At 44.6% G+C, this 25,295-nt stretch overlaps 1 protein-coding gene across 1 annotated transcript in view; it reads left to right on the forward strand.

Moving 5' to 3' along the window:
• The window catches only part of SPEF2 (sperm flagellar 2), a 126,178-nt gene that overhangs the window by 90,533 nt on the left and 10,350 nt on the right, over window positions 1-25,295 (forward strand). The window contains exons 31-34 of the mRNA XM_066618176.1: window positions 7,453-7,559; window positions 10,401-10,583; window positions 20,046-20,138; window positions 23,066-23,245. Of these exons, the coding sequence (XP_066474273.1) occupies window positions 7,453-7,559; window positions 10,401-10,583; window positions 20,046-20,138; window positions 23,066-23,245 (563 nt within the window). The remainder of the gene's footprint in view (window positions 1-7,452; window positions 7,560-10,400; window positions 10,584-20,045; window positions 20,139-23,065; window positions 23,246-25,295) is intronic.

Raw genomic sequence — 25,295 nt, forward strand, 5'->3', positions numbered from 1 at the left:
TGTGATATTTTCCAGATCAGGTCCAAGAGAGCGTCTGGTGGAGACTATTACACACTTCCATAGTTTCCAGCTTATAGGAGATGGCAATATATCAGCAATTCGGAGAGAATTATTAAGCCGGATTTTGAAGCAACTACGTGATTGTTTTTGTGATGCTAGTGAAGATGTGTTGAGAGCAAGCACTATTGGAAGTTTTAAGCTGTGGCCAGACCGAATCCAACAAGGTACCCCTGTGGAACAATATAAATTTATTTCTGAAAATTCTGAAAGAATTCTTATTTCACTGACTTGATGTTGAAACTCTTGCAGAATTTGGTGAGATTGAAGTATCTGTCCTGACTAAGTATTACGAGCCTGTTCTAGAATGTGCCAGCGTGAAGGTTGATGAAATTGACACTGAATGGAATATGCTGAAAGCAGAGTTATATGATAGGTAATCAACAGACTGATACAGACTTCAGCTCACTGAAATTTAAATGCATCTGTCTGATGCATTTGAGAGTTGTTAGCAAAGTCTAATTTATTTATTCTTTTATTTATTTATATTTATTTATACAATTATTCTTTCTAGATATCAGAGCGCCATCCGGAGATTAACATGGGATTCAGTGAACACAGATTATTTTCATAAATATCCAAACATTCTGACGCTCGTAGATCTGATCCTGACTCTGCCAGCAAGTTCAGATGAAACTGCGCGTGGCTTCTGTCAGATGAAACTGTCTATGATGCAGCTGCGTTCCAAACTAATGTTTGAAAGTATAACGGACCTCATGATCATTCAGATGAATTCACCAGATATAAAAAAGTTTGACCCCCAAAAGGCAATTCAGTTGTGGAATATTTCCTGGATGAGGAACAGAAAACTGCAAGCTGGCCAGTGGGCAATCAGCCCTGAGAGATCAGATTGTTCATCAGGCTCTGAGTGGGAAAGGGAAAGTTCATTTGGGAGTTATTAGATATGCAATATTCTCCAGTTTTGTCTTCACAAACTATTTTAGTAGCATGTATGAAAGCAAATTCTGCCAACCTGCCAACATTGCCCTTCTCAGCGGCAGACCTCCCCAGCCTCACACCCGGGGCAAAGGTCTGCAATGGGGTCCCCTGCAGGCTGTCACTGCCTCCCCCATGCGAAAATTTACCTCCCCCCACTCATCTGAGGCTCAAGGAGCCTCATGTGACCCAGGGCTACATCGGGGAAGCCTCTCAGAGGTTCCCTGACACTATAAACTGTGCTTCAGGAAAACCGGAAGCACAGTTTCCAACCCCGTCAGGAGCCTCAGAGAGGCTTCCGCGGGGTCCTAGAGGCTCATGCCTGAGGCATTTGCCCCACTGGACCTAATGATAGGTCCGTAGCTTTCCCTTCTGCCGTTTGCATAAGATGAACTTATCGATGCGCATACAAAAGAATAAATGGAAAAAAATGTGGACACAAAAATAGCAATGTTCAGAAATCAATAAGAGAACATTTCAATTCTCAGGACACTCCTGCTGACCTGAAAATCACTATTTTACAACAACTGAACTTCAAAAGGACACTTCAATGTGAAAGTGCTGAATTTATCAGGTTTGATTCTGTTCCCTTGAGCTTGGACAAAGATAGTGAATTCTTATCTCATTACATGTACAGTGTAACTTGGGCCACCATCCTATGCACATTTTCATGGGAGCAAGTCCCATTGGGCAAAATGCAGCTGATTTCTGAGTAGACGTGCATAGGATTGCACTGCTAGTTCAACCAGGAAGACTGAATATAACCAATTATTGCTGATATAAATTATTACTGGGCTTATCTCATACATTCAAGCTTTACATAAGAATAGTAACCTATACTTGTCGTAAGAGGCGACTAAACAGCCACCGGGTAGATGGAACTCGTTAGCCTGGGAAGGCAGCTCATCTGAGAGAAGGAAAACTCTGATCCCAAACCTCCACTGCCTTGTGGCTACATCCAGTTATGGAAATGGCTTCAGGTGTCAACCTCGAGGCAAAATCTGGAGCCGGAGTCCCTGAGGCAGTTCATGACTGAACACAGTCACATTCTGGCAACTCCTGCGACGCCGCTGGAACCAACCATATTGGCTTCTGCCTTTCCATTGGACCATTTCAGTGGAGAGGGGGGATTTGCTGCATGGGTAACAGTCTATCCTCCATATCTACTTTACCCAGGCTTCACGCACTGGAGAGGACACTCTTCCAGAACCACCATTCAGAGCGCTATACCATAGTCTTCCGAGACTGAAGGATGCCAACAGTAACCTATAGTACTTCTTACATTCCATAGTCATTTGATCCTATCATTTACAAGTTTGAGAGTCAACCGGTTAGGCTCTAATATTGAAACAGTGGTTTTCTATCTCATGACATGTGTCTAGGGTACCCCACCTTTAATTAAAGTACCCCACCTTTAAATTAAAATTATATATATTTTCTGTAATAGACAATAACAGTTCCTCTTTGGAAGTCAGAAAAAAATAATTATTTATTACACACCGGGCAAAGAAAAACTTCAATATTGACTAAGTATATCCAATAAAACTTCAATATTGACTAAATATATTGAATATCCAGTAAAACTTCAGTTTTGACTAAAAATAATCACATGGTTATCCACAAACGGTATATAACCCCAGTGAAAGTACATGTGTCTCACGTGGGTAGCCCAGTCCTATTGGAATTCCCCTGTGCTGATGCATTGGGGCTAGCATGTCTTGTGCTGCATCCCATGGGGAAATTTTGCAGCCTGGAAGTCTCAAGGTAAGTGGACATTTGTCCCTTTGCCCTGAGGAAAACCCCTTCCATGGCAACATCTACTAGGACCCACGACTCGTAAATCACTGGTGCATGTCTGAGTGGATCCATGTCGGAAGATCTGGTCTTGGAAGGGGAAATAGGGTACAGCATGTATTGCTGCCACTAATCCCACCCTCTCTCTCGAGTCCAGTCTGCCCATCCTGTCTCCTCCCTGCCCACCCCTCCCATCCTTCCTACCATTTCAGGACAGGGATACATTCCAAATCCCTTCATAAGGAAGCATGCAGCCTTGCATGATTCAAGGAAAAATACCTGTTGGGGACATCTAGCACAGTGGCAAATTGGCTCAGGTGCAGGCCATTTCAAGAATCCGAGAGGAGGCTCTATTCATATTTCTCCCAGAGGCTGATACAGTGCTTTAGAAGCTTGCTGACTCTGCCTTTGCCTACATGGGGGCCTTCCCAGACGTTCAGGGATGCCACCTTTTCTCTCCCCAAAACAGAAATTTACAGATAAGAAAATTCTCATTTTTTGGGTGCTAAATTGATGGTTGAAATAAAGAGGGGAAGATGTTGTGACAATTTTTCAAACTTTTTATTTTTGGTACAGTGGCAACAGGTGGCAGTTATTAATTTTTTTCTTTCAAAGTAATTTTCATCACTGCTTATGGCAGCAGTGGTAATAGGAGCCCTCTCATCAGTAGCTATTATAAAGAGGATGTCTTCATACTATACCAATAAGCTGAATTATCACTGAAAAGAAGAAGTGGGACTTCAGAGAACATTTTAATGCAATAGAAATTGCACATGGAGACTAAAATATGTGGCAAAAACAAATTGAGGATTTTGACTCTCTTTTAAATGTAATATCAGCCCTGTATGCTGGATAAAACACCTCTAAATGTGGCCGGCACGAGAAGGTATTGCAGTTCATGCACCATCTTCTTTAGTTCTTTTTTGTGCTCACAATTGTAGTGGCAACTGTAGATGTAGAATTCTGCTACCTACAAATGCATGCCTAGTTTGATTTCTAACTAGCTGACCAAGTAGAGCTTGCTAAAAGGAGCCATCACCCAAGAGGTCAATATGCATCAACTAGTGGGAATACAGACTTTGGGTCATTACTTGGCAACTGGAGCTCAGAAGTTAGGCAAGATATGAGGCTTAATTTGCATGGGTATTCATGCACCAATTCTTTCTGCCCCCCACCCACACAAGGACATGATCTTGCTTAATATTTTTAAAAACAAGGGACAGCTAGAGAAATACTGGTTGGTGGTTATGTGCATGTACACTTTCAACATTAGTCAAGGAATTTTAATGTAATACTTTTTAAAATTACTGAGTCTTCCATGAACTAGGTAACACATGAAAGTTGAGTACAGGTGTGCCCTGGTATCCGCAGGAGTTCTGTTTTAGAACCTCCCACAGTTAACTGAAACCACAGATACCAGGGCATGCCACCCCCTCCTCCAGGGCTTCCCTAGTCCTCCCAGTGCCTTATAAGCCATAAAAAGTCAGTTCTGGATTCACAGAGAAACCAGAAGTAGACTTTTTTTTTTTTTTTAACTATCAGGCTCTTACTATCTGGAGGCTAGGGCAACAGAGCTCCCCTCGCCTTTGGTGGGGGTTAATGTAGGGGGGCGCATACCTGACCCACCAATAAGTGAATTTGCACATACAGGATCCATGGATACGGGGCTCCAGAGGCCTGTATTTTTATATCTTAGCAGTAATGGTACCCAGTCAGTTATTGCCTCTCAAAACCCTTTCATATTTGAGAATCAATCAGTACTTTACATTTTATTGTTTAGGGTTTATAATTGGAACTTGCTGTGGGCCAAATCATACAGCTAAACGAGTGCATAACATGTAGGGATTGAGTGGGTCCATGTAGCATTTAGTACTAACTTAAATGGATTCACATGTGATGTTACAAGTCTGATGAAAAATGGTTGATCAGTGGACATGGTCAATGTAGATGAGTTGCAAATTTGGTATGTTTTGTGGCATGTTTGAGGGTTCTTCAGCAAATGCTGCAGTGATGTGGCAATTTGTGCAAACTGAGCCTAACATAATGCTTGTCTCATTTGCCCCAAGGCACAATGGTGTTCTCTGTGATTTGGTTTTTATTCAACTGCAGTCATGTATGCCATAAATGTTCACTACAAAAAAAGAAAAGGCTTAAATTGCTTGAAAACAGGTGATCATTTTTCAGTACCTGACATTGACAAAAGCTTGGTAGCTGATGTGAAGCCCACATGCAATGCAAACTCTTTTTGACCCACCAAAGCTTTCTCCCTAACCTCTGCTACCACGCATACTAACTTACCTATGTGCCAGCTCTTCTGCAACAGAAAGAGGAAATGCTTGGGGGAAATGCTCAGTATGCCAGATATTGATCATGGATTACACTTTCTATTTCTAAACCAGGCACAAATTATGACCTGCAATTCCAAATACAGCCCACTAGTTATGCATTGGGGACCTGCCTAGTATTGGTCAACCATATTATTACTTTTGCAGCCAGATAGCTGCATATTATACACACAGCCAGATAGCAAAAATCAGAAGTTCACTTACCTTTTGGCAGCCCATCATGATGGGATGTGGCAGGTGGACTACACTTAGCTTGGATGCAGCCATGTCAGCGGGGCATGCACTGCATCCTGCAGTAGTGGGGCAGTCACAGAGGCCTTCTCAAGGTAGGGGAACCTTTGTTCCCTTACTTTGGGGCTGCATTGCGGCTGCATCAGTGCTAGAAAGTCGGATAGGATTGGGACCCTGGTCATCTGATTAAACTGTACCTGTAGTACTGTATCAAAATATTGTACCATGTGCATCTTTTTAATCAAGATGAATCAATTTGAATTAAAGGATGTGTATTTTCTTCTCACAAGTAGGGTTACCAGTTGCAAACAGGGACAGAGTACCTTTAAGCATTGTATGGGAATTTTGTCAGGTGCAGTTCAGCATGAGAAGATTTATAAAGCTGCAAAATTCCGTCTGCTATACAATGGTTAAAGGTATAGGTACTGTCTCCACTTGTATCTGGTAACCCAGTTCATAAGCCATTTTTATGTATGTTGCTTCGCTATGCATCTAGCTGTAGTTTCTAAAAGCTGTGCTTAATAGAGGCTTCTTTTTAATCTTAGAAACACCGTTTCATTCTATACCTAGACTTTGATATATTGTAGTTTCTCTAAAGATCCACACTTTTTATGCATTGCTGACTTTCAAAATAAATTACCAAATAATAATTTGCTTAAAATGAATGTGGCCGCCACAATTTTTGATCCACCATGCGAAAAACAACCCATAAGGCAGTGCCTGTCAGTCAGCATAGACAGGACTGAGTTAGATTATTTAGGCCACAATCCTATCCACACTTGCCTGAGAGTAAGCACCATTGACTATAAGAGGACTTACTTCTGAGTAGACATGCAAAGGATTGGGCTCTCAGTAGCTTGACTTGGTAAGCCAGCTACAGAATTTATTGCAGTACATATATGAAGAGCCAGTTGTGTGCAGCAGTCTCCTCCTACCTGCCTCCTACCTCTCATTTCTGATTGGTACATTCCTGGTGAAATTCTATGTAAATGGATTCTATGGCCAGCTTCTTCAGCTCCCATTGTACTTGCACCACAGTAGTACATTGCATCTTATGCACGTCAATGCGGTCAATGCATTCACCTTAATTGGGGACTTAGGCTGTTGTCCTGTACACACAATTACCTGTGAGTAAGCCCCATTGAACATAGTGGAACTTGATTCTGAGTAAACATGCATAAAGTTGTGTTGCTAATATATGTACAGGTCATGCCTTGTTATCCACTGGGATTCCATTCCGGAACCCTCAGTGGATAAAAAAAAAATCAGTGGATACCAAATCAGTGGAAAATAACTTTAAAGACCCACTTTCAGGTTTCTTGCTCCTCCAATATCACTGCATTGTGATAGACACTATACCACATTCAGCCACTAGGTGGGGTGAATAATGGAAACTAGAATGAAATTATAATTATTTAATAGGCCAAAGGTAGGCAATTGGATTTTGGTGCTTTTCCCCCTTGTTACAAGGCATTTAAAGATGGACCTCAGTATCAGTGATAAGTCAAATCAGTGGATACCAAGGTCCCACCTGTATATTCACAATCAAGAAGAAAGAATGTAGATGCCCAAGGCAGGGCTAACCAGCCAGTTCTATCCAGAGCTGTTGCTTTTGTCACTCAGTTAACACACTGATACGATATCTTAAAAAAAAATGTGTACACAAACAAGCAAATCCTACACACATTCACTTGGAAGATGGGAGTAAGTACCACTATATTCAATGAGTTTTACTCCCAAGTAAATACACATAGGAATGTAACCTTAGACTTACCAGTTTCCACCTTTTATCTCAGTATGTCCAAGGTTTCAGATCAAAACTACTTTTCAATACTAGTCAGAAGTTTCTGAATTACTTTCATATTGAATTTTTAGTTGATTGGTGGGTGCATACACATAGCATGTGAGGGATCTGAAGCCATTAAACAGTGTGGAACTATAGTGTAAATTACAAATATTGTACTCACAATTAGGAAGTAAATGCTGTAGAGATATTTTTATATGCTTAATCAGGAAGTGGAAATATGATGAATGTTCAAATTGCTTTTATGAACTATAGTGACACACTATTTTTGTCTCCTTTGCCTAGGCTTAATACTAAGTAAAATGTTCATTGACATTATTTATGATCTGATAACATTGAATCTTGGCTCAAACACGCTTCCTGATGCCTGGATGCACCTCACCATTTATGATGTGAGTATCTACTATACTTGTAACCCCTGTAGTTTTTAACTTGAATCTCTTGTCATGTTGATTGGATATACAGTTCACATTGCTGCTATTTTTTAAAAGTAGGATATATTGCTAGTTCAGGATATGCTGCTACACCTATTTACAAGCTGAGATCTACTTCTTTTGCTTTCAACCTAGGAGGAATTTCTCCAAATACATAATACTGCTAGTAAACAAACGCATAACAGCATAACAACATAAGAAGAGCCCTGCTGGATTAGGCCAAATGCCCATCTTGTCCACCGTCCCCTTAATACAACTTGCTTTCTGCAAGCATAGAGGAGATGCATTCCTGGCTGCCACTGTACTTTATTGTTTGTATGGCACATGCCTGGAAGCATCTAGAAATCTCCCTCTTCAAATCCAAAGTGTGTTGAAAGATATGAAGAGGGGAGGCATTTGAGTCTGTGTTCAGATGGAGATGTGACTTACAGCCCAATCCTACGGGCCATTTATAACAGTGGAAATGTAGCTGTGGCAAAAGGCCCAGCCATAGCTCAGAGGCTCTAGCTGCTGGACCAGTCAGAGCTGCCGCGACAAAGCCTGGGTCCTGCTGACAAAGATAAGTCAATAGAAGGGATGTTCCTAGGTGGGATCAGGGAAGGGTTCAGGGCTGACTGGGGGCATTCCGAGGGCTGGAACAGGGCAGATATTGGCTGCAGCGGTGCCACCAATATCCTTTGCTACCTTCCTCTCCTTGACATTACTGGGCTGGGGCACCTTCCTTATGAGGAAAAGCTACGGCGTTTGGGCCTCTTCAGCCTAGAAAAGAGGCGCCTGAGGGGGGACATGATTGAGACATACAAAATTATGCAGGGGATGGACAGAGTGGATAGAGAGATGCTCTTTATACCCTCACATAATACCAGAACCAGGGGAGATCCACTAAAATTGAGTGTTGGGAGAGTTAGGACGGACAAAACAAAATATTTCTTTACTCAGCGTGTGGTTGGTCTGTGGAACTCTTTGCCACAGGATGTGGTGATGGCATCTGGCCTGGACGCCTTTGAAAGGGGATTGGACAAGTTTCTGGAGGAAAAATCCATTACAGGTTACAAGCCATGATGTGTATGTGCAACCTCCTGATTTTAGAAATGGGCTATGTATTAGAATGCCAGATGCAAGGGAGGGCACCAGGATGCAGGTCTCCTGTTATCTGGTGTGCTCCCTGGATCATTTGGTGGGCCGCTGTGAGATACAGGAAGCTGGACTAGTTGGGCCTTTGGCCTGATCCAGTGGGCCTGTTCTTATGTTCTTACATGGCCCCTTGGTCCCACTCAGACATGCACTAGACAAAGGGCTGGTGGAGATCCAAATAGGCTGATTGGAGTCCATGGCATGGTGGAATAGGTAAGTAAACATTTCTTCTGTTTACCTCTCTGCCACAGCATAGTCTCCTGCCAGCCCATAGCATGTAGCAGAGGCTGCACCAGCACTGTTGCATGCTGGAGGCCCAGTGGCAGTCTGGGAGGGGGGTTGGGGGGGTTAAAATGCCACAGATGTCATGCTTGTGGGGGCGGCACTGCCACGCCTTTGCCCACCCTCTGAGGCTGTTCTGTGGGCCAGGGAGGCCCTGCACTGCGTCTCCAAGTGTTCTGAAAGCCCAAAAGCCTTCGGAGGCCTCTGGAGCACAGTTTAACAGTACTTCAGTACTAACAGTAACAGTGCTCCAAAGGCCTCAGAAGGCTTTCGGAGTGCCTGGGGATGTTGTGTGAGGCTCCACATGGCTGGGTGAGTCTCAGATGGGGGCAGCATGTTACGGGATGGGTGGGGTGACATATTGTGTTCCTGTACCCCGGGGCAGCACAGGGGCCAGGTCTGCAACTGTACAGGCCTGCCATGGATAGGATTGGACTATTAGTTTCTTTCTGCGGAAGCACTGATTACTATTGTGAGCCAGTCTTTAAGTGAATGAGAGGCATAAAAATGCCTTGTTTTCAGACTTTTCGTGTACTTATAGACCAGGGGTGTCAAACATAAGGCCTGCGAGCCGGATGTGGCTCATGGAAGCTCTTTATCTGGCCTGCATAATAATTGGGCTTTCCCAAAGCCACCATCAGCTGCTCTCAGCTGCTGAGCTGCAAAATGACACAGTGGCAGAAGTGGCATTGCAGGAAGGGAGTTGCTATGAGAGCCCTATTGTCGTGCAGGCCAGTGCTGCTTCTGTTGAGGTGGTGGAGGGAGAGACAGAAGGAAGTCTCAGAAGGTGACGAACAGGATGGGGGAAGAGTCAGACCAAGAAAGAGAGAAGCTGCTGAGGTGCCGGGAGAGCCCAATGGTCACGCAGGCCACCTTATCAGCAGCACCACTTCTGCTGAGGTTTTTCCTTGCGGAGCACTGCTGAGCCTCAAAGTGATGCCTCAGCAGAAATGGCGCTGCTGAAAGGCCAGTCCATGTGATAACCGAAAATTATATGATCAAGATTTGCATATTTTCTGTTATTTGAAGCTAATGAGTTCCTTAGTGAGAAAAAAATGCCTATTTCTGGTCATTACCTGCTTAATGATAATATTTCTGGCTCTTAGCAGGCGCCATGAATGCTGTTTGGCCCTCTGTATGAAATGAGTTTGACACTTCTCTAATACAGAGTCAGCTTCTCTGTCTGTGAGGAAGTACCGTAACCATTTTGATAGCCCTGTGTATTGTCATAGTTCAAAAGATAAAATCTATGAGTGGCACAGTCAGGAGAGTTTTATTATATAAAAATTACATTAAATTGTTCTGTCCTTAGCTATCTATTCTTCTTCTTTTCACTGTTAAGAGAACTGTGTTCATCTAGATGTTTGCAATTTTATACTGCAGTTACAAAACCTGGCCTTGTTGCTAACGGTGACCTCAGATTTTGTGGACTGGCGCAAGTTTTTACAAGCCGCTTCTCAGCCTTGGCCAGTGCCTTCTGTGACAGAGCTGCTAGAGACGCTGCAGAGATTCCAGGCAATTGATGAAGATGGATCAGGCTTTGTTACAGAAGAACAATATGATCAGGTACCAGGTCTTGATTTTTTTCCTTTTAAGAATCTTGGTTTGTGAACTTGATCCAGCAGAAATTGAGTATTTTAAGGCCCACTGAAAGCAACAGGACAAGCAGCCAGTCAACTTTCTGTAGTTCCTCATCTATTGCCATGAGGCCTTTGATGCATACAATTTTATATGTACAACTGGGATTTTTGCTATACTTTGGTCACCAAGTCAACAAAGACCCATTCCAACATCTTTTGCCTAAGCAAAGGTTCCCATATTTCAGATATGGTTTTTGATTCAGAGAAGACTGCCTCCTGCTCTCTTATCTTGCTAAATTACTCACTTCTAGCTCCAGTTAGCTAAGGCCACACTCCTGCTCTCTGCTGCAGTTATTAGGAGGGCAGCATGAATGGGTTTTGGTTCCCACAGCTTGGCTAGGGAGAAGGAAAGCCTGAATATATACAAAGAACATAAGAACATAAGAACAGCCCCACTGGATCAGGCCATAGGCCCATCTAGTCCAGCTTCTTGTATCTCACAGTGGCCCACCAAATGCCCCAGGGAGCACACCAGATAACAAGAGACCTCATACTGGTGCCCTCCCTTGCATCTGGCATTCTGACATAGCCCATTTCTAAAATCAGGAGGCTGTGCATATGCATCACCTGTAATGGATTTTTCCTCCAGAAATCTGTCCAATCCCCTTTTAAAGGCGTCCAGGCCAGTCGCCATCACCACATCCTGTGGCAAGGAGTTCCACAGACCAACCACATGCTGAGTAAAGAAATATTTCCTTTTGTCCGTCCTAACTCTCCCAACACTAAATTTTAGTGGATGTCCCCTGGTTCTGGTGTTATGTGAGAGTGTAAAGAGCATCTCTCTATTCACTCTGTCCATCCCCTGCATAATTTTGTATGTCTCAATCATGTCTCCCCTCAGGCGTCTCTTTTCTAGGCTGAAGAGGCCCAAATGCTGTAGCCCAAACGCTGTAGCCAAGGTTTTCCTGCACAATGCAGCCTCCCTTCCATCTGTAGACACCCTTTCTTGCCCTCTCCCTGTGCTGCTTGCATGTTTGGCCTGCATGCAGGACACCAGCCATATGACTAATAAGAGGAACATTAGCAAATGCATCTAGTGATCTGCAGGCAGGCTGCAGTGATGAGCATGTGATGCTAGTCAAGATTCTAGGATGACACACGCAGTGTAAGACTCTCTGTGGGAGCTGGAGGAGGCAAGGTGACGTCTAATAAGCAACACCTAGTCCTGAGGGCTGGTAGGCTGGTGCCTTTGTCCTACATTGATTAGAAGCATATTGAGGATGGAAATGCTGCATGTGTATTCCCTGTCTCACCTTGATTGAGATCAGCTCCCAGTCAGAGATAGCAGCATCTTTCTTGGTAATGTGCTCTGGTGACACTGGTAAGGTTCCTGACATACCTAGTGCCACTTCTAGGACTAAGGTGGTGGTGAAAGTGGGTCGTCAGGACTTGAAGGAATTTCTTGGAAAGGCTTGCTGTCCAAGGTAGGGAGGCATTCCTGATGGCGGCTGATGGGGGAAGCATGGTCTTTTAGAGATTCTTCCCCCTTCATCGGTGGAGATTTCCACAGGGAGGATGCACCTATGGCTGTTTTTGAGGTGGTCTTTCCCTGACTTAGACTGCAAGTACCTAGGAGCAGATCTCTGTGAACTCAGTGGGACCTACTTCTGAGTAGAAACTCATAGGATTGTGCTGTTAGTGTTCTTGATATCCTAGGACTCTTTCTGGTGCACAAATGTCTGCAACCTGGGTGATTACACTATTGTGCTTCTTTCACAGCCATCATTTTTGTGTTCCACAGCAATGTATGAAACCGACTACCTAATTCCAGGTGCTTGTCTGGCCTAGACTCTTGCTCTGCTAAGTTAAAGCATGTGGTAGCTACACATGTCACCAGAAAAAGGAAAAGAGATAAACCCCGTCACTGATGGAAAAACCACAAAGAGATGCAGCTCTCAATATCGCTCCCACCTACGCAGTTGTGGTATTTTATACAACTTCGGTAGAGAATAAAAACATACCAACAGCTCCAGAGTCAACACAGGATGCTAGATAGAACATCCTTTTGGTTCAGTATTCAAGATGCGTCCTCTGAGCTTTGGGTATGCTGGTAAACTTAAGAAAAACAAAAATTTGTTTTTCATTTAAATTATTATGGCTTTTGAGAAAAAATCAAAAAGAAATTAAATCCATCTGTATTATTCATCCCAGCTGAAATCTCAGTAAAGCCAGTTTGACTAAGTCCAACCAAGTTAGCAGGGTTGGGGATGAGACTGTGATCCTCCCGGATTATAACAAGATTAAAATAACCTTGCACAGTTCATATTTTTGTAAAGTACCATTCTACAGTCTTGCAAAGAATCTTTCTGACCGAGGCAGCTTTTAAGTCACCATGAAACAGATTGATACCGGAGACAGACAGTGGTTTTGGTGTTGTTTTTTTTCAGAGAGCTGATCAAATGGGGGTATCTTTTCCTGTGGTGTACTCACTTATTATTTTGGTCAAAGATGTCTGAGTGTTCTACATGAACTTGCAAAAGCAGTGAAGGGAGACAATAGTGGAATGAGTGTACACACCACAGACAGTAGTGCCTCTTATCAAGCCACTGAAAACTGCTGAGTGCAGTCAATGCCCAAGCATTTTTTTGTTTGGACCTGGTACAAAGCAGTAACATGGGACTCTTCCCTGTACCACCCTTGTCTGTTTTGAAAAACAGAAGGATTGATTGGTGTCCTTTAGTTTTTTGGAAACTCTGTTTCATTTCCTACAGTTCTGACTGCCTGATTTGAATGTACAGTATAGTAACACATGATAATGTGCGTGTGTGATAACTCTGCCCTTTAGGGTGCAATCCTAACCCCTTATGTCAGTGCTTTCCAGCACTGGCATAGCGGTGCCAATGGGACATGTGCTGCATCCTGCAGTTGGGTGTCACTCATGGAGGCCTCCTCAAAGTAAGGGAATGTTTGTTCCCTTACCTCAGAGCTGCATTGCCCTAATGTCAGTGCTGGAAAGCACTGACATAAGGGCTTAGGATTGCACCCTTAGGCACTGTTTTCTGTTCTTTGGAACTCCCATCAATTCTTCTGTGGACACCAGAGGCTAGACTAACATGAGTTCTGGGGCCTGTATGTCCTTTCAGCAGCACTGGCATCCACTTCCCCTGGGACCTCAGTGCCACAATTATTATGGTGCTTGATCCTCCCTCCTGCTGCCATTTGGATGCTGCACCTGATTGGTTCCACCTGCCTCTGTGCATGAGTTAGGAAATGCCTGCTAGGCACTAAAGAACTCTGGAACTCGTAGTTCTTAAGAGTATCATCGGTGGGCACACATCTCTCTGTCTCTCAAACTACAATTCCTAGTGTCAGGGCCTCTGAGATGAATTTTATCAGGGGGTACAAAGTTTCTTTTGGGTCCCTTTGCAAAGGGGGAGGGATGAAACAGAGTGGGGAGAGGGTAGAGACAGCTGGAAAAGTCTTCGGAGCACAGGTCTACTAACCCATGTGGCATCAGTAGGGTCTTCAGCACCCCTAGTCGTGGTAGTGTCCCCAGCATCCCATGCGGACAACAAGTCTGAGTAGATAGGAAAATGTAAGTTATCAGGAAATTTCTGGGCCCCCTCCTTTGGCTTCTGGGCCCCCTTTTGACCCTGGGCCCGGGTACAAATTACCCCCTTTACCCCCCCCCTCCTAGGCCCTGCCTAGAGTTACCTGAACCAGGGGACATCCACTAAAATTGAGTGTTGGGCGGGTTAGGACAGACAAAAGAAAATATTTCTTTACTCAGCTTGTGGTCGGTCTGTGGAACTCCTTGCCACAGGATGTGGTGCTGGCGTCTAGCCTAGATGCCTTTAAAAGGGGATTGGACAAGTTTCTGGAGGAAAAATCCATTATGGAGTACAAGCCATGATGTGTATGCACAAACTCCTGATTTTAGAAATGGGTTATGTCAGAATGCCAGATGCAAGGGAGGGCACCAGGATGAGGTCTCTTGTTATCTGGTGTGCTCCCTGGGGCATTTGGTGGGCCGCTGTGAGATACAGGAAGCTGGACTAGATGGGCCTATGGCCTGATCCAGTGGGGCTGTTCTTATGTTCTTATGTTCTTACCTGTATAGATGCTCTTTCTCTGTCTTCTAGAGCCAATTCTGGACTAGTAGCAGTCCTGATCAGAGTGTTGTTTGTGTTAGTGGAGCTGTGGAATGAACAACTCATTCACAGTAGCGTTGAATTACACAATGCATGTTATACACAATGCATGTAACCCCTGCTAACTGAGTAAGAGGCACTTTTTAAGTGGGTGCTCTTCCTTTATTTAGTGGGTTGGGGGGAGGAGTAACTGGCCCTCCTCACCTAGCACTGTCTTTTCTAGTGGCTGTCTCCTGGTGTTCTTTTGCATCCTTTTAGATTGTGAGCCCTTTTGGAATAGGGAGCCATTAGTTGTTTGATTCTCTCTGTAAACCGCTTTGTGAACTTTCTGTTGAAAAGCGGTATATAATAATAATAATAATTAATAATAATAATATACATACTGCAAAATAAGAGAAGACAGGGAGACATAAAACAACAAGACATGAAAAAGAATCTAATGAGAAGTCTAAAGTAGGAGAGAGCAATCTACAAGCAATTAAAACTAGGAACTGAACAGAACTCTTCTCCTCTTTTGATGGGAATAAGCACGTACATATCCACACTCACTTTTCAATAAGATCTAGTTTGAATGCTATTTAAGAACATAAGAAGAGCCCTACTGGGTCAGGCCCAGGGCCCATCTAGTCCAGCTTCCTGTATCTCACAGCGGCCCACCAGATGCCTCAGGGAGCACACAAGACCAGTGGCATCACTAGGGGGTACGGGGGGTGCACACCGCACCGGGTCATGCGCACGGGGCGGTGATGCACACTGGGGGGGGTGACACGCTAAAATTGCGGTGGTTAGGAGTAACCGCATCATATTATATACTGTTGAATGCGGAATTTCGAGCAGAATGCAATGCAACAAACCAGAGTGAAATATCTCCTTTCTATCAAAAGTTAGGGCCAAAAAACTGGAGAACAAAAAATGCATGGATCCCTATGGAAAGTGAAAGTGAGCTGTATCGCACGTTTACTCATGAGTAGGCAAAATTGCCTTAGTTTGTCAGAAAGGGCAGGCTGAGAGGAATCCAACAACACCAGAATGGTCCTGATCCAGTGAATGCAGCCCCAAAAATACCTGAGAAGGAAGTCCTTCCCTCCAAGTAGATAATGTACTGAGCCTTATGGAAAGCGAAACAAAGCCTCATGGTTGCATTTACTCATGAGTAAGCAAATGTGCCTTGGCTGGTGTGGAAGATCAGGTGAAGGAGAGTGCAAGACTATCAGAATGGTCCTGATCCTATGCACCTGCAGCTAAACAAGTGCTCCAGAAAGCAGCCTTCCCCCCCCCCACTAAAAAGGATCAAAACAGAGTCTTCAGCTGATAAGGTGAACCTTTTTGAGACTTGCGAAGCCAGGTGGATCCTGACAGTGATCTGGTTTAAACAGATGTTCTTAAATTGAACTGGACACTGAGTAGGGCTGAAATCCTTACTGATTTTGGAGGGGAGTGCTATTGCAGACAGGCTACAGAGGAAATTCACTTGGTGGAACAGGGCTGGCTTCTGCTTGTTTAATTGTTTTACTTTAATTATTTATACTTATTTATTTTAATTTGCCTGATGATGTCACTTCCACCATGACATCACTTCTGGTGGGTCTTGGACAGATTGTCATTCTAAAAAGCGGGTCCCAGTACTAAAAGTTTGAGAACTGCTGCAATAAGGTGTTAGTAAGTTGACACCCTGGGGGGTTGGTGGCACCACTAGTGACCAAAATCACTAAAATCACAGTTTGGAGGAATAATACCAGCATGTTATATATCAATCAATGCGTAATTTCATGAAGAATGTGTTCTATATTTGTTCTATCAAAAGGTACAGCCCAAAAACCAGTGGGGGCAGAGTGATGGTACATCACCACACCCACCACCTGGGGTGTTGACCCACCCACTGCATGGGGGGTGATGCGCTGGCATCCCGCACCGGGTGATGCGAACCCTAGTAAAGCCACTGCACAAGACCACAATATATTTGCATTTTGCGACTACTCCCCTGCATCTGGCATTCTATTTACTCTGACACACCCCAATTACACTTGGGTTTAGCTTGGGCCACTTTATTAAACACAAGTGACCAATTTTTAACACATGAAACCTACTGAACACACTTTCCCTCCCTTGCCATTCTGGGGTAGGTGAAAAAACTGCCATCCATGGCCAATTCAGATCACAGAAAAAATGATGACTGCTGTTTTTCTTCCAACAGCTTGTTTTGGTTCTGATTGGTTCCAGCAAATCTTCCAAGATTTAGACACCCTGCATAGAAGCTTGGAAAAGTTTGCAAAAATATTCTGTTCTGGAATGACTGATGATTTAGACTCAATAATGGACTTGCAGTCCCAGTTAAGTGTATTTGTCCCCCCTTCCCATGCTTGGGCCCTGTCTGCAGCTTATTTTTTGGTAGAGTTGAAGTGATCAATTGCTCCAGCATTACATCTAAAACCAGCCATCACAACTTTCCGTTTATCAGCAGCAGCTGATACTCCTTTTCTCTGTTTCACTAAAAGAAGCAGAATCACTGACTCATACTTTGAAAAGCAAGACAGGTTCATTTAGTGAGTCATTGAGTCACTATTGCATAGTCTGAAAAGGATGTACATGCCAGTACCATTAAAAGGTTAGCAAAAGCCAGGTAAGCAATATTAAAATGTTGTTTCTAGAAATAAAAATACAGGCACACTGTAATTTCAAAAAACAAATTTGAAAAACTCTGCAGACATGCTTTGTGTAATGGTTTTCTGCTGCTACCTGGGGCACCAGGTAGGCACCAGGTAGGGGCACCTACCTAAGGGGCTGGGGCACCTTCCTTATGAGGAAAGGCTACTGCATTTGGGCCTCTTCAGCCTAGAAAAGAGACGCCTGAGGGGGGACATGATTGAGACATACAAAATTATGCAGGGGATGGACAGAGTGGATAGGGAGATGCTCTTTACACTCTCACATAACACCAGAACCAGGGGACATCCACTAAAATTGAGTGTTGGGAGAGTTAGAACAGACAAAAGAAAATATTTCTTTACTCAGCGTGTGGTTGGTCTGTGGAACTCTTTGCCACAGGATGTGGTGATGGCGACTGGCATGGACGCCTTTAAAAGGGGATTGGACAAGTTTCTGGAGGAAAAATCCATTACGGGGTACAAGCCATGACGTGTATGCACAGCCTCCTGATTTTAGAAATGGGTTATGTCAGAATGCCAGATGCAAGGGAGGGCACCAGGATGAGGTCTCTTGTTATCTGGTGTGCTCCTTGGGGCATTTGGTGGGCCGCTGTGAGATACAGGAAGCTGGACTAGATGGGCCTATGGCCTGATCCAGTGGGGCTGTTCTTATGTTCTTATGTACCTGTGACATAGCATAGAAACCAATTTATGTTGTCTCTTCAGGTATAACTTTTTCTCCTCTCTTAATGTTGTGTGTTGTATTTTGCCTAGAATGGGAGATCAAAGGATGTATGTCTATGTAATATGAATTTTTTGAGCTTGAAGCGCACTGTAATTGCGCCTTGAGGGCGTAATTGAGGGGGGCAGCTTGAGGGGGGGTGGCTCCATTTTGCCCCACCCCCCGCCTGGAATGGCTCCGAAGGGAGGGGCCACTTGCCCACCACGTGGAGGCTCCCTGCCATGGGTGCTCCGCCCCCCTCCAGCTATGCCACCATGTATGAGCTTTGAAGGGGAGGGCCATGGAGATAGTGGGGAAGGAGGTGGTAATGGAGCCTTGAGCCACTTTTGACAGTTCAGAAAAATACGGTTTGGAGAAGTGGTGGGAAGTTACTATAGTTCCAACTCGTGTTATCTGTATGCCTTCCCTCCCCTTCTCTGCGAACCATGTGCTTATTCAGTGTCACTCCCAGGCAGAAAACCTCTAATTACCCTATTCCTGTCTGCTCAGAAGTAAATCCTACTGTGTTCAATGAGGCTTACTCCCAGGAAAGTGTTATAGGATGGCAGCCTAAGGGCGCAATCCTAACCCCTTATGTCAGTGCCTTCCGGCACTGACATAAGGGCAATGCAGCTCTGAGGTAAGGGAACAAACATTCCCTTACTTTGAAGAGGTCTCCATGAGTGACTCCCAACTGCAGGATGCAGCACAAGTCCCATTGGCACTGCTATGCCAGTGCTGGAAAACACTGACATAAGAGGTTAGGATTGCACCCTAAATTGTTCAGCAAGCTACCAGCAGTGCAACCAACTTGCTCTTATCCCGCACCCAGAAGATACAACTCTGTGCAGTCTGACATATGCTAGGAAAGCTCATAAAGGTTTCGAGTCAGGATGCTGGCTTTTTGTTGGTGTGAGCACATAAGACTTGCAGGTCCACCTACTCCTGCATTCTTTTTCTGAAAATTGGTAGCCAGGTGCCAAGCGCTGCATGAAGGTTAACTCTCCCCCTCCCCAATTGCCTCCCTGTCATCGTTGTTTGTCTCCATCATCTGGTACACAGGTATACTGACTCTGGATATGCAGGTTCCATTTTCTTGGTTAATAATTGTGTTTAATTTTTTTTTAGAGCCAATTGTTTTTCTGCTGAAAATGATAATGGCATTTTTAGGGTTAAATAACCAGTTTGTAGAGATGGTTTTCATTGTGAAAACAGCACAGAGGTTTCAGAGTTCAGTATTCCTACCTTTATGCTATGGTTCTGATCCAAACTGGAGCCCCACGCACCTGCTACCCAAGAGTACACTAAGGCTGGAACCATGTGGGCGCTTCCCTGGTTCCATTGAGTTCAATATAACTAACTTCTGGGTAAATGTATTAGGATAGCATTGTTTTGTTTAGCTTGTAACTACAATCAATTCAAGGTGTTGGTTTTGAACTTTAAAGCCCTTTAAGGCTTTGGACCAGCATGCTTGAGAGACCACCTTCTTCTGTATAGTCCGCCCATTCCCTCTGGTAATCTGAGATGGTCCTTTTGGTTGTGGCACCACTGAGAGGGGTTAGGGGCAGCCAGAAATAGTGTCTTCTCAGTGGTGGTGCCTGTATTATGGAATATCCTCCCCTTTGAACTGAGAACAACTGCCTTGTTATTAGTCTTCTGGCAAGGCCTGAAGATGTTTTTACTTCAGAAAGTCTTTGTAACCTCTGTTGTCTTGTGTGCTCCCTGTTGTCTAGTGTGCTCCCTGGGGCATTTGGTGGGCCACTGTGAGATACAGGAAGCTGGACTAGATGGGCCTTTGGCCTGATCCAGCGGGGCACTTCTTATGTTCTTAACACATTTAGTGTCACGTAGTTTGGTCGTGTCCTTAAACTGGAAACTATAAATGGTGCTATGATTAGAATAATAAATGGAAAAACATTTACTGTTTTTAGGCTGGTCTCTGGTTTAAAGGCAGTGAAGATCTAGTCATTCCAGAAAGTCCTACAGAACCATTACCATTTAATCGTCAGGAGCATCTTATAAAAGTAAGTGTTAAAATTTCATAGGCCATAATTCAATTTAGATTTAGGCCGCAGTCCTGAAGTACCCATGGTGCTCAGGAGGAGGCCGGGCCGGTGCTCATAGGCCCACTGGTCTGTGGAGGCTGATGCAAGCTTAAATGCCGGCTTCCTCTGTGAGGCTTGCATCGGTCCGGCTGGACCAACGCAAGCCTCTGGGGTGGGCGGGAGGGAGGCGTTCCTGGGCGGGGGAGGGCGGGCAGTGGGCGGCCCCAGGGGCAGGTGGAGGTGGCACAAGTCCGAGGAGACCCAAAAGGGAAAAGGCAGCTTCCCCAGGGGTAAGGGGAAAATTTTCCCCTTGCCTCTGGCTGAGCTGCCCTGGGCCCCTATCCTGCGCTGGATACAGCGCAAGCCTCTTGGGTTGCCTGTTCCAGCACAGGGTAGGATTGCGCCCTTAGGCACACAAGATCATGAATTTCAGTGGACTCAGGAGTGTGTTCATTTGTTATTACAATACTTAAGGCTGTCGCTCAAGATCTTGAAGTCATGGGTGCTGTTTTTCTCCAGCAGTGTTAATTTTACTCTATTGCAGAGCTGGGCCGTACCTATTTAATATTCAACTCAAACCAAAGTATTTTTTGCCTGTGATAACTTGGAACAGTTAGTTCCAAGAAACTGTCTTTTAAGTTTGCCCTTCTGGACCTTGATCCTAAATACATTGTCCTGGAAGTAGTTCCCAGGTATTTCAAAAGACTGTCCAAAAAAAATTGTTTATTTTTTTAATGCCCTAAAAATTGCCATAGACATGGGAGAATGAAATCTTGAAGCAAACAGAATTCATGAGAGCCTTTCCACACATTTGAGCTTTCTGTGTTGTTGCAGTGACAGTGTGCTTTTGTTTTCTGTTTGAAGCTATATCTCTGATCTCTGTCATTTACACACTGCCTGTTAGATAGTAATTGAAAATGTAACCTCCTAGTGGAAAGTAACACTACCATTCCCTCCTGCCAATTATCTGCTCTGTCATTTTGTGGGTTTCAGTTACTGATGTTAAACTATCAGGAGTCACCCAGAGATCTAGCAGTAGACACTGATCAACCTTCTGCTCACCTCAGTACAGATATACTCAGTACAGAGTAATCTTGTGGATAGGCCACTGTCATTCTTACTTTCTGCTACCAATTGGCCAAGAAGTGCACAGTGTATTGTGAGACACCAATTCCCTTTAAATAATCCAAACCAAACCCTATGTTCCCCACTTCTGAACACTTCTTTATCCCATCAACATGCTTTTACTTCTTTTGTGGATTGTAGGCTCTTCTGAAAAGATGAAGCTACCTTATACTGAGCCAGACCCTGGGTTGGTCTGACTTAGAATAGTAACCTCTGACTGGCAGCTGCTCTGCAATACCTCTTGCACAGGTTTTTCACAGGTCCTGCTACCTGAGTCACAAGGAATAACTAAATTAGAACTTCCTGCATACAGCTGCATACAGGAGCTTCATGGCTCCCAGGGCTGGCGACACAGTGATGTGAAAACATCACTCCCTTATATCATCGTGTCACCCCCATCCTGTGCCTGCTATGCCGCCTGCTTCCAGAATGGCTCAATTTTGGAGCTATTCAGACCCAAGGGAGAGCAGGTGCGCCCAATTCAGTGTTCTCATTGCTTACAGTGATGAGCGCTGTACCCTCCCTGCAGTGAGTCACGGAAACACACCTGGAGCACCGTGGAGAGGGAGCACGTCACCCTAGTTGCCCTCCTGCACTTCACTAGCTCCCCGACACCCCCCTGCAGCCTGGTACCTAGGGCCTGAGCCCCCCCCAGCCACCCCCTTCATCTGCTACTGCCTGCATACAAAGCTTGAAAATCCTGGTCCTTCTCTTTTATGGTTGGCACCTGCACTTCCTTAATACATTTGCACATTGCCACAAACATTTTGTTCTCTGTAAGAAGCAGTCATGAATATGTCCTTTTTCTGCTGAGCATTGAGGTTCTTCATCAGGATTGGTATCTTTCAGAGGAAAGAGAGCGCTAGAAGTATCCCTGAGGAAATCTTTTTTTTCCGGTACAAAATGACAGGTCATTTTCACGTGTAAAGCTTATACCAAGTTTGTCTTAAATCACCTTCTACTCCAGAGGCAAGGCCTATGCTGATTGAGTTGCACGTTCTGTTTCAATTCCAAGCTCTCTCCCATACTTACAGAATTGATGTGTGACCCAAAAAAGCACAGGGGAAGATCACAAATACATTTCTTTCCTTCCTTTTACACAGAGTATAAGATGTCTTCTTGCCATTTCCTCCACAGTGGCGCCCAAGTCACTCCCAGAAAGCATAAAAATGTTCAGTTTTGGCATTTTGTGATTTCCAGTGAATAAAAGCCACAATTTTGCTTCCTACATAACAAGGAAACTCTGATTCCCCCTCCCATGTATGTCACAGATGGACCTCCTACAAGAGAGGACTTTGAAAAGGAAGCTCAAGGCTGTGGGCAGCTGTTTTTCTTTGTTCTGGTCATTCTTTTCTAGAAGTTTGTAGGTTCTTAGGAGTTACATGGAAGCCACTGTTTGAGACACTGGCATCTGTGTCACCTCAGGTACATATAATAAGACCTTTAGTCTGAAAATGCCTATAATGTTTGGCCTGGAGTGATTTCAGAATCACCACATACCCACTGCAAGATGAATACATGTTCCCAGCACAGAGATTTCCCACCCTGAGTCTGAAACACAACTTGTGCTGTAGTCCTACTGCTGCATTTATGGCTGAGTGGGTTCTGCTCAGCCTTTAATGGGTTCTGCGCAGTCTTTAATTTAATCACCTGTAGTAGATACTGTAGGCAGGGGGTTGGACTAGATGATCTATTAGGTTCATTCCAACTCTATGATTCTAATTGTTAAAGTTGTGAAATACCCTGTGCATGGATTAACTGAAGCACGTTTCCTATTGCAGTTCTTATTCACGTTATTTGCTGATGCTGAAAAAGAACCTCCACTGCTGGACTACACTGAGATGCTGCTTTATTTTGCCTCCCACCCTGATGCTGTCGACGGCGTCTATCGGGCCCTCAGTGTTGCTACGGGAACATACATTCATAGGAAAGAAGAGAAACTACCTCCTGATCCTTCTTTGGTAAACTGCAGTGGTGATATTTCATGTTGGCTAATGACAGTGGTGGTTCTTATTCCTTAGAGCCAGGCTCTTGTAGCCCATGTACTTAAAGCAAGTTTATACGCTATGGCATGGCCCCAAACAAAAATGAGAATGCTAGTTGTGCAGCAGAATTTTCTTTTCCTTTCTTGTTTTTCTCCTTCCCCCCACCCTACGTTTCCAGTTAGGACTATGGGACCCCACACTGTGGTAAGGAAAAAGAAGAAGCTGGCAAACCCCTGGTATAGTGGGGAAAGCTGTCACTGCAGCTTTGCTCTGCTGCCACTGGGCCTGGGCCTGTGCCTTTACTTAGTGGCCTGAAGAAAACAGGAGCATCAGCTGCTCAAATGTGGAAGAAGGCCATTGGAAGCCTGTGATTGTACTCCTTGCCCAGTGGGACAGGAAGCCACAAGTCACAGTTGTAGGCATTATAATATTGAGGTACTTTCATCCACTGTGACACAGCTTTTGGATACAGAGTATTGCAACAGATTTTGGAGTCCTAGTTATTGATTACCTAAAGCCCTCCCTTGAAGCTGTACTGCTTTGGTATATCCCCAAAAGCAAGGAATCTGAATGCCCTTCAGGAGTCCTGGGAGAAAAATGAAATGCTGACCTTGAATTATCATTCTCCAGGACTCCCAGAGGGCATTCCCCAACAGCTGCCTTCAGGTAATCTATTTTGTTATTTTAAGCTTCTGCCTGCACAGTAGATTGGAGTGATAGTCAGGAACTCCTGGAGGAGATTTGAGATGTCCCAGTTTATTGGGGGACATCTGGTGCTGTTTCTCAGGGTGTCGAAGCTGCATTTTCATAACCTGGTTGTTGAACTTGTTCCTGTTTGTTCTGGTTATTTCTTAAATTTGATGGATGTATTTGTTGAATGAGGCCAAGGGGGCTCGAGTGCTCTTCCAGTCTGGGGAATGTGCATGCCCCTCCACTGTAAAAATTGGCCCTGCCTATCAACTCAAGAGGGGGAGCTTATCCCAAATAAGCAAATCCCAAATCTGAATGCCCTCTGAGAGTCTTATAGAACACAAATTCACAGTAAGAATTTTTCCTTTTATTGCTCCTTGAATTGACTCTCTTAATGGTCTCTTATAGTCTGTCTTTACTCCCATGGGAGGAAGGCAGCCTGTAATTACATGTAGCCTCATTAATATTTGCTGTCTTAGATGGCCCCGTTATGCCTGGTCTCAGTAGCCTGGGATGGTGGCAGTGTATGAAAACTATCAAGGTTCTCCCCATTGATCTGGAGGTCCAACAAAGGAAAAGTGGGGAGCAGGATGAGGTGCTTGTGCGTTAACCACTAAGCACTACTCTGCTTAGCCTGCCTTCCCTCGGTACCTTGCCTGACATCCCTTTGTTTACACATAGACATGTTGGGTGTGGGGAAACAGACAGGCACTGAGAGCCCAATCCTGGTATGGGCTCTCACCGGTGCTAGTGTCATAAACGTGCTGTGATACCCTCAGGATCAGGAAGATAACGCCACGTCAGGCCTCAGTGTCAGGAAGATAAGTCTGCATGGCAGCTACCAGTAAGTGGCACCACCATGCGGCAATGTGGCTTTTCAGTGCAGGGAAAGGGCAGGGGAAGACGAGTGGAGGGCAGAACTGGGGGGGAGAAGGATCGGGCCCAGAAAAGGGGCAGATACGGTGGCAGGCTGTGTATCCTATGCTCTCTTCCAGCCTTTCTATCCTATGCTCTCAAAAGTGGGGACAGATCCAAGGAAATCCATTGGTGCTGCAGCAGCATTACCTGGGATAAGGGAGCAAACACAAAGGAGACTCCCAGTGCTAGCCCAGTGCCCATAGGATACAGCAGTTGCCACTTTGCTGCCACTGAAGTCCTGGGCACCGCCGATCATAGAACTGGGCGCCCATCAGCAGTAGTCTGTGAAGCACAATCAGTTCCCCCCAAGCGGCATTCTTTGGAGCCCCCCTCCCTCCCCAGCTATTTCTTCCAATCATGTGCAAAACTCAGATTTGTTCCTCCCTTGCTGGCTACATTTTTCAAACTGTTTTCTCTT

Source organism: Tiliqua scincoides, chromosome 2, assembly GCF_035046505.1.
Source record: "Tiliqua scincoides isolate rTilSci1 chromosome 2, rTilSci1.hap2, whole genome shotgun sequence".
Lineage (NCBI taxonomy): Eukaryota > Metazoa > Chordata > Lepidosauria > Squamata > Scincidae > Tiliqua > Tiliqua scincoides.